This window comes from Neomonachus schauinslandi, chromosome 15, assembly GCF_002201575.2.
Source record: "Neomonachus schauinslandi chromosome 15, ASM220157v2, whole genome shotgun sequence".
Taxonomy (NCBI): domain Eukaryota; kingdom Metazoa; phylum Chordata; class Mammalia; order Carnivora; family Phocidae; genus Neomonachus; species Neomonachus schauinslandi.
In genome coordinates, this window is record NC_058417.1 from 13,883,296 (window position 1) to 13,893,527 (window position 10,232).

A 10,232-nucleotide genomic window follows, 5' to 3' on the forward strand; every position below is an offset into this window, starting at 1 on the left:
GCGCCCGCCCGCCGCCGAGGCCGCCGCCAAGGGCCCGGGCCGGGACTGGGCCGCCTGGGAGCGCGCGGCCCGCGCCCTGGACGACGTCGAGCCCATGCCCGACCCCGCGCTCTTCCTCTACGCCCGGAGGCCCCCGCGGCCGAGCGGCCGCAGCCCGCGCCAGCCGCCTCCCCAGGAGCCCCCGGACCAAGCCGGCCCGCCGGCCGCGCCCAGCCCGCCCAGCGCTCCCGGGGAGCCGGAGTAGGCGCGGGGCTGCGGGGCGGGGAGTGGGGAAGGCCGGCTCGGCCTCCGGCTAGGGACGCAGCGTGGGCCCGCGCAGGCAGGTCCCGGGGGGCCGCGGGAGCCGGCGCTCCTGCAGGGAGCGAGCGGAGGCGGCCCCAGCTCCCCCACCCCCACCCCTTCCAACCGCCCCAGCCTTTTTGTATTGTCCTGCCCCGAGGGGGCTCCTCGGCGGGGCTGAGACAGTGCACCTTCTTTTGTGGCGAGGACTCGCAGTACGGAGGCTTATCTGCTGCAGGGAGGGGAGGGAGCGGGGGGCGCGCCCTGTCCGAGAAAGCGGACAATCGCGGGACGCGAGGGGGAAGGCTGGGCTGGCCTACGAAAGGAACGCAGTGGCACTTAGCACCCCTAGGCCTTCCAGCTCCCCTGTCGGCCCTCCCCCATTCCCGCACGGCTGCCCTTCCCGCCAAGCCTGCCTTCGAGGGGAGTTTCGGGCTCCGGGCTGGCGGCTGGACCTTTTTCCTCTGACGCCGCTTTTCCGACCCCTACCCCGCTGATAGGTCCTTACCGGAGAGCACCCAATTCTTTAAAGGCATTTCCTGCCAGTGTCCCTGGTAGGGAAAGTGTGACGTGATGGAGGTTTGAACTTCTGGAGAGGAGTACAGAATGGGTTCGATGGCAGAACCTGGTCTAAAGCTGTCTCCAGTTCAGTTCTTCCCCAGGACGCCCACCTAAGGATTTCGGCTGGGAGCTGTGCTAGGGAAGCAAGGGGGACACGGCCGAGTCAGCCCGAGTCAGCCGCCCCCCACGTCAGGCTTTGGAAGGGCAGAAACTGCCTTCCCCTGCTGGAGGTAGCTGGGAACGTGAAGGCTGCCTTGGGAGCTTTCCTAGGCCTGTCTATTGGTGCTAATTTTGCCCAGCTGCACCCGGAGGTGGGAAGAAGGGCCAGGTTCCTGGAAGTGGCAGTGGTGGATAGAGGCTTGAGTTTGCTGAGGGAGGAGGTAGGAGCACAGGTTAGTCCCCAGGCTGGTCCCCTCCAGGGAGGCCCCCAGTCCTACCAGAAGTGACAGTGGCCTATGCTCAGAGTAACCCTTCTGTCTAGGATGGGAAGTGGTGAAATGGAAAGTGGGACACCCCACGTCCTAACTACTTTCTCCCCAGCTGCCCTCTCCTGACCAAAGGCAGAGTGCAGGTCCAGTCCAGCAAGTGGTCCCCACCGCAAGCCCAGCCCCTAGAAAGACAAACCCTAGAGCCCCTCCCCCCATGCCATGCCTCCTCTGTTGGTCCTGCATTGAGTCCTAAGTGCCTGTGAGGTCTTCCAGGGGCTGCTGAGGGAGTGTGGGGGGCAGGGAGAGGCCTTTACCTCACTCACGGATAGCGCATCCTGGCAGGTCTTGTCCTGGCTGAGGCCGAGCATTCTGTGTGGCACCCAGGGTCTGGGAGATGAGCAGAGTCCATCTCTAGGGGTGGTGAACCTTTCTCCCATCATGGTCCCTGTAATGAATCGGAGGAACCCGCAGTCGTGTTCCCTTTCGCTGTGTAGGTCAGAGGGTGTGGGAAATCAACGGGCAAGAAGCAAAACCAGTGAGCACACTCCCAGCCCCCACAAATATGCTGTCCTCCCCCAGCTGACTGCGCTCAGGACTGCTGAGACCACTGAGCAATAACCAGGCCTCATCCGGGTGTCCAAGGTGTGGACGCTCTTGGGACAGTGTTCTCTCTCAGTCTAAGTTGGGCCACAGTGGTGGTGGCCTGGGGTCCTTGCTCTGCCTGCCCTGGCCTCTTACCCTCCTCTCCCGCCCCATTTCTGTGCCTCTGCCCTCCTTGTCTCCCCTCAGGTGTGTGTGACACACTGTACCCCTGGTCCTGTTGCCTCCCTTCCAGAGGTGTCTTTGTGAGGACACCTCTCTCCTCTCTTGCCTGCACTCTCTCGAAGGGCCCCAAAGGACTGTGTGGGAAGGAGGGAAAGGGTGTCTTTCTGCAGCAGCCCACCCAGACCCTGAACTTCCACAGCCACACTTTTGGGGTAAACAGGGTGACTTTGTTATGTTGATTCTTCGACAGAGAGGGTGACATACTTTATCCACCCACCCACCTATTAAAAGCCATAGCTATGCCCGCCTGGCCTCCCCCCAGCTCTATAGCAATAGCCCTTTTCCCCTCTCCCCTCCTGGGGACCCAGGGTGTCTAGCTGGGGGCCTCTACCACACCCCTACCCCAGGGAGCCTCCGGTGGCCCGCCTGCCTCTCCCCAAGTGACCCCGTCAGCACCTCCGAACTCCTATCCCTCTTCCAAGCGACCAGCGATAATGACAATTATTTGTGGGGTGCTTGGAGATCCCCCAGATGAAAGGTTCTGAGTGCTGGGGCGGCTGACTTGCTGACTCTCACCTGAGGTGTTGAGGGTCTGGGAAAGGAAATGAGCCAACCGCCCTCCTCCTCCACTTAGCAAGCTGGGAGAGGGGCTGAAGCAGATAGAGGTTTCCAGTTTTCTTATAACAAACTCCTCTTCCCCGTTCTTCTCCTGGAAATAAAGGACTAAAGACTTCCTTTTATCCACCCGCCCCTGGGATTTGGAACAGAACCCTCAGTGCAGCAGAATGGGACGGGGAGTCAGTAGCCTGCCCTTGGCCTCAGGAGCCCCAAATTCCTTAGCCTCCAGCCCTCTCCCTCTTCTGGCCTGGGGGACCCACTCTGCCAAAGGAAAGAGCCCCCTCCCATAACCCCCTAGAACGTCTGGGTGACTAGAATAGAAAGGATTGTGTCTCCTCTCCCCTCCTCCCCTCTTCTCGGCAGCACAAATCCCCACTGGGGGAGGGGCATGTTGACGAGAACACTCTGTCCTAGGTGGAGGTCCAGCCACACCTGAAGTGTGGACAGACCCAGGAAGGAGAGCTGCAGGTGGGGACCCCTCCCTGTTCTGGAAGCCAGCCAGGGACCAGTGGGCAATTCAGCATGAGGTTCCGTACCCCTGCCCCCCATATCCCACCCACAGTGGTCTGCAGTTTGGGGGACCATTCCAGGGCTGAAATGGGGTAGCACTTCCCCAAGTCAGCAGCAGAATAGAGGTCTCCCAATGGAGAGGAAGGAGGCCAGGAGGGTGTGGAACAGCATCTCTTTAGTGCAGAGAGCTGGGGATCCCTGAGCACCCTCTCCCTGAGGTGCCAGCCTTGAATGGGGGACATGCAGGGCTTCTGAACCACCTGGCAGGAGCTCCATGGGTGGGGCAGAGGGATCCTGCTCCAAATTCTCTGTTGGCTGTGCTTTTTAATCCAATGCTTTTCAGAGTGTACTCACTCACCCACAGAAATAGAGCCCTATGCTTTAGGGGTGACTGTCATATGCCTTATTCTTAATAAAATATCTGAAAAACACACAAGTCAGACCTCTTCTCTGTGGGCACTCTGCCCTACTCCAACCTCTGTTCCTGCAAGTGTGGGAGAAGATGTGGAAGACATGGAGAGTGGTTTGGGAGTCAGCTGATGGGTTGGGTGAGACTGGGAGCTGAGACTCTGGAGTCTTCTACTGGATATTCCTCACAAGGCATAAGGCACTCATCTGAGTTGTCCCAATGTTGAGGCTAGCCCTGACTCTTTCCCCATGCCGCCCCAATCCAAATGAACAAATGAGACCTTGGATCTGAGGCTCCTGGCTAGGGTTGGGAGAGAGAGACTAGAAGGGCTCCAGGCTTGGAACTGCCCATCGTCTTGGCCAGGAAGGAATCCTGGGGTTCTGGCATCTTTGGCCATGCTGGTTTCCCTTACCTGACCCCCAAGTCCATCTGATCCAGCTGCAAGAAGCCCAGCATCCCAGAAATAAGCCCTATTCTTATATACCGTTAGTGAGGGTTATGCTGAGGCTGCAATTAAGGAGCTCAGCACACCCAGCACCCACAAGAATTTAAGCCTGTACATTTTCAGTGTAGGTCTATGTTGTGGACGACTCTAGGAGAAAGAGCAGTAGCCCTGCATTCTAAGGATTTGGGGGACATATTGGTTTGCCAGCAACCCCTCTGATACTAGGATCCATTGTTTCCTTTTGGGGAACTGCCCTTCTATTTCAGTCCGCGTTGAGGGGGTGGGGAGCTGACTCTAACCATGTGACCCAGGTAAAGTAAGTCACACTGATTGGGTTGGAGGTGGGCACACGACTCAGTCTGAACCAATGAGAGTCAGTCTCAGGACTTTTGCTGGAGCCATTCATTCAACACACCAAGTTGGAGGCTAGGGATACATCAGTGAACAAAACAGGACTTTTGAGAAATACAAACTCTTGGGTGGCTAAAATGGCAGAATATCAGCCTAGAAGTCTGGCAGGCTGCTTGCCACCACAAGAGATAGGGCTGCCTGAATACGAAGCTATCACACCAGAAGCAAAAGCAGGAGAGATGGAGATAATTCCTGACCATTAAGCTGCTGGATCCAGCTTTGCCTGCATTCTATATACCCCAGCCCCGCTCAGTTATGTGGACCAATAAACCCCCTCCTCCTCCCATACTTTTGTTTTTAAGTGGTCAGCATTAGTGCATTTTTTTTTAAGATTTTATTTATTTATTTGACAGAGAGAGAGAGACAGCGAGAGAGGGAACACAAGCAGGGGGAGTGGGAGAGGGAGAAGCAGGCTTCGCTCTGAGCAGGGAGCCCGACACGGGGCTCGATCCCAGGACTCTGGGATGCTGACCTGAGCCAAAGGCAGATGCCTAATGACTGAGCCACCCAGGCACCCCTAATTTGTGCATTTTTAAAAAAGATTTTATTTATAAAAAAAAGATTTTATTTATTTATTTGTCAGAGAGAGAGAGGGAGAGGGAACACAAGCAGGGGGAGTGGCAGGCAGAGCGAGAAGCAGGCTCCCCACTGAGCAAGGAGCCCAATGCGGGGCTTGATCCCAGGACCCTGGGATCATGACCTGAGCCAAAGACAGACACTTAACCACCTGAGCCACCCAGGCGCCCCTAACTTAATTTTTTTGAACTAATTTTAGACTTAGAGAAAAGTTGCAAAATTAATACAGAGTTCCTTGGGGCTCCTGGGTGGCTCAGTCAGTTAAGTGTCTGCCTTCAGCTCAGGTCTTGATCTCAGAGTCCTGGGATCGAGCCCCACATCGGGCTCCCTGCTCAGTGGGGAGTCTGCTTCTTCCTCTTCCTCCATGCTCTCTCTCCCTCTCTCGCTCTCTCTCAAATAAATAAATAAATAAAATCTTTAAAAAAATAATAATACAGAGTTCCGGTATACCCTTTACCCAGCTTCCCTCTATATAAACATCTTACTTTATTGTGATACAATTAAAACCAAAAAATTGACACTGGTACATGACTATTAACTAAGCCACAGACCTCATTTGAATTTCACCAGTTTTCCCACCCATGCCCTTTTTCTGTTCCAGGTGTTCTCTCCAGGATTCCATTGCATTTAGTTATCTTTCCTTAGTCTTCTCAATCTATGACATACTTTTTAAAGCCATTTTAAGTTCGGTTTTACTGGCTTGCTAATCCCAAGAGTCATGATGATGTCCAAGAACAATCAGCAGGGGGAAAACAAGTGGACCCCAACCAATAAATGACATTAAATACAATATTTGCAGAGCTCTAGGGAGGGGATAACCACTTCTAGCCAAGACTAAAGAGGAGTTTAACACATACAGTGATATCTGAGCTTGACTATAGACCTGGGATAGCTTCTACACCTGGGCTGTGATGCTCCTCCCCGGGAAGTCGGCATCAAGAAAAGAGAAGTGACTTACTCAAGTTAAGTAAGGAAGTTGTAGTGAAGGAGTCAGGGATGGAGCTGGACTTGAAGTCACATGTATTGATTCCTACCTGGGATATCCAGGTGGAGCAGGCAGGCCTCAGCTGCCCCATCTCAGCTTCTTGCTTCAGCCTCTGGGGATCAGATTTGAGCCCAGGATGGGCAAGGACCAGGCCTGTAGCAATTCCCATTCTGAGAAGTATGGCCCAGGCTTCTGCTTGTCCATCATCTTTGATCTCCTGGGGCAGCTAGGAGAGGGAAGGCCCAGCCCCAGATAAAGATCCGCCCAAGACTCTGGGGTCCCATGTTCAATTCAAGAAAAAGGAGAGAAGGGGAAGAGACAGGGGTAATTGGCCTTAGGGTCCCCTCATAAACCTCAAGGGGTGCTTGGCTGAACCCAGCCCAGAGACATAGTACAGGGTGGAGATATGCAATGTCAGCACCAGACAACTCAGAGATCATGTAGGCAACCCCCTCATTTTACAGATGGGGAGACTGAGGCCCAGGGCATCTCTAGGACTGTCATTCCTTCCCTCCTGGCAGTTCTGCCCACACAGGTTTGGGGTTGAGGGAGATGGAGCATTTCCTCTCTTATGGGTCCCTGGAGTCAAGCCAGTAAGATAGGGGGACTCCCTCCTGCAATCCAGGAGTCTGGGTTCCTGCTCACCTCTCCAAATCCTTGAGAACTCTGAAAAGGAGGGGGGAATAGGAATGCCCAGCTGAGTGGGTGTATTTATCCTAACACTTATTAGGGAGGTGGGAGGCTTTAAATAGGCTAATTATGTAGGCTAGGTCTCAGCCTTGATAAACCTCCCTTCATACTTCGTTAGCATCTTTACCCAGGAGTCCTAAAGATGGGAAAATTGAGATGCTCAGGAGTGTCACCAGGGCGGCCCTGAGGTTGGGAAGCATGTAACAGGAGCCTGCTAGAGAAAGGGGAAGAGGATCTATGGAAGCTAAGTTGCAGGTTTTGAGGCTGCTGGGACTGCTTAGTCACTAGGCCCATGGACAGATTGGTCGCAAGCACCCATGCTGACCAGTAGGCACTCAGCTCCTGACCATGAAGAGGACAGGAGAGAAAGGGCCAGGGTAGGGTACAGACTGGTACCTCTCCAAGGTCAGCCTGGGTCTCAGCCAGGCGTTGTGGAAATGATCTGAAGCTCTGGATACAAGAGTCAAAGCATACAGTTCACAAAAGGGATATCTACAAGGAAAGCCCACATATTATAAATAATGATGGGGATCAAAGGTGAAACCCTGTGTTGCTAGCAACACTCCCTCCTCAGCATCCTGTGGAGCCCTCAAAAGGACTGCTTGGTACTCTATACATATGATTCATCCATTCAACCAGCAAATGTGCATGAAGCACCTACTATGCTTCAGGCTTTGGGAAGATGCCGGGGATTCCCAGATAAATAAGGTATGGCCCTTGCTTTTAAGAAGTCCCCCAGTCTAGGGGCACCTGGGGGGCTCAGTCGGTTAAGCCTCTGCCTTCAGCTCAGGTCATAATCCCAGGGTCGGGCTCTCCACTTGGCGGGGAGTCTGCTTCTCCCTCTCCCTCTGCCTGCCGCTCCCCCCTCTTGTGCCCTCTCTCTCTCTCTCTCTGTCAAATGAGTAAATAAAATCTTAAAAAAGAAGAAGAAGAGGGGCTTCTGGGTGGCTCAGTCGTTAAGCGCCTGCCTTCGGTTCAGGTCATGGTCCCAGGGTCCTGGGATCAAGTCCCACATCGAGTCCCACATTGGGCTCCCTGCTCGGCAGGAAGCCTGCTTCTCCCTCTCCCACTCCCCCTGCTTGTGTTCCCTCTCTCGCTGTCTCTCTCTCTGTCAAATAAATAAATAAAATCTTAAAAAAAAAAAAAAGAAGAAGAAGAAGAAGAAGACCCCCAGTCTAGCAGCCAGCTGCGTTCTCACCTGAGAACCAGACATGCCAGCATGGCCAAAACAGACTCAGTTTATGCCCATTATCCCAATGCCATTATTAATTAGTGTCCGCTTTCAAAAGTGTCTTGCTTTGGCGGACATAGTCACCTCATCCATGGCACAATGTACAGGCACTGGTGGGAATAGTTGTGGAAAGTGGTGGTTGTATTGCTCTTAAGACCATGATGAAGAGGGGCACCTGGGTGGCTTAGTTGGCTAAGCAACTGCCTTGGGCTCAGGTCATGATCCTGGGGTCCTGGATCCCCGCATGGAGCCCCCCCATCAAGTCCCTCATCAGGCTCCCTGCTCAGTGGGGAGCCTGCTTCTCCCTCTCCCCCTGTCCCTTCCCTGCTCCTCCCCTGCTCCTCCCCTCCTTCTCCTCTGCTGGTACTCTCTCTCTCTCTCTCAAATAAATAGAATCTCTCTCTCTCTTTTTTAAAGACCATGATGAAGAGACATTGGTGGAGGCAGCTTGAAAGCAAAAAACTGTCTGCTTAATATGTTACTGGAGGTCAGACCACCAGACTACAGAGAAAGTGGCCAGAGGATGACGCTCTTTGTGTGTATCTATTTCCCCATTACCAGGCTTGCTGCTCCTAGTGTTAAAACTCAGCTATGTCGGGGCGCCTGGGTGGCTCAGTCGTTAAGCGTCTGCCTTCGGTTCAGGTCATGATCACGGGGTCCTGGGATCGAGCCCCGCGTCGGGCTCCCTGCTCAGCCAGGAGCCTGCTTCTCCCTCTCCCACTCCCCCTGCTTGTGTTCCCTCTCTCGCTGTCTCTCTCTCTCTCTGTGTCAAATAAATAAATAAGAATTAAAAAAAACCCAAAAAACTCAGCTATGTTTTGGGCGCCTGGGTGGCTCAGTTGGTTAAGCGACTGCCTTCAACTCAGGTCAGGATCCCGGAGTCCTGGGATCAAGTCCCACATCGGGGTCCCGGCTTAACGGGGAGTCTGCTTCTCTCTCTGACCCTCTCCCCTCTCATGCTGTTTCTCTCTCTCTCTCTCAAATAAATAAATGAAATCTTAAAAAAAAAAAACCTCAGCTGTGTTTCTGGTTATGAGTAACGTTACCAACATGGAGGGGGCTTCTACCTTCAGCTACATTGGACTAGGTACAATTCTCCACATTCCTTGAGTTTCATGGATACAAAATACCCATCAGTTGGGAGCCTGGTTAAAAGAATTATGGTACCATCACACAATGGAATATAATCCAGCCATAAAACGGAATGAGAAAGCTCTTTGTGTACTGATAGGGAACAATCTCCAGAATGTATTGTTAAGTAAAATATCAGGGGAGGGGCGCCTGGGTGGCTCAGTTGGTTAAGTCTGCCTTCGGCTCAGCTCATGATCCCGGGACCCTAGGATCCAGCCCCGCATCACATCAGGCTCCCTGCTCATCAGGAGGCTGCTTCTCCCTCTGCTTGTGCTCTCTTTCAAATAAATAAATAAAATCTTAAAAAAAAAAAATCAGGGTAAGGAATAGCAGGTACAGTGTGTTGACATTTGTGTAACGAAAGGGGAAAAATATTTATACACACTCTTATATGCAAAGAGTACAAAAGAACTGGTAACCTTGGTGATCTGGGGAGGGAACCTAGGTGGCTGGGGCAGGTGAGGGTTTCACCGTATACCCTTTTGTACTTTGTGAAGTTTGAACCATGTGAATGTGTTACCTATTTAAAATTCTAGTAAAATTAAAATATTTAAAAAATAAATGAGTGAATAAATTCCCAGAGTCCTTCCTTCTGTGTCTGCCCATATAATTCCTCTGACTTGCTCATTAAAATCATTCTTACCCTTTGAAGCTCAGTTCAGAGCCACCTCTTTCCAGAAGCCCTCCCTGACTGCCTCCCTGCACACTTAAAACAGCCATCTTTAAAGACTTTTATTCTGTAGCCGTGGACATGAAGTTGCTGTGTGCATTTCACTTCATCCACCAGATTGAAACTTCTCCCGGCAGGGACTGGGTCTGATATCTCTGATCTTCCTGCAGCACTGAGCTTTTTGCAAGCTGTGCTAGAAAGACAGATCACACCGAGTTTCACACTATCTAAAGTACTTTGATGACCACTATCTCCTCACAATAGCTAGGTGAGAGGCTAGGCAGATGGGTGTTTTTATTTGACAGATGAAGCTCCTGAGATTTAGTGGAGTGGAAGTAAAGTGACTTGCTCAAGGTTACAAAAAAAGACAAGGTAGAGGTTGCAGGATGCAGATTTCCAACCTAATCAAGTATTAGGTTTATACACCTTCCTGACTGCCTGCCTTCCTTATATACCCAGTAGTCAGGTCTTTTTTTATTTCCAGGCTTCTTGTGCAATGGTCCAAACTCATCTGCCCCTAGTC

The 10,232-nt window shown here is 52.6% G+C and overlaps 1 protein-coding gene across 1 annotated transcript in view; it reads left to right on the forward strand.

Annotated features, from left to right (window-relative positions):
* The window catches only part of CCDC92B (coiled-coil domain containing 92B), a 7,055-nt gene extending 6,811 nt beyond the window's left edge, over window positions 1-244 (forward strand). The window contains exon 4 of the mRNA XM_044921864.1: window positions 1-244. Coding sequence (XP_044777799.1) covers window positions 1-244 — 244 coding nt within the window.
* The last annotated feature ends 9,988 nt before the right edge of the window (window positions 245-10,232 follow it).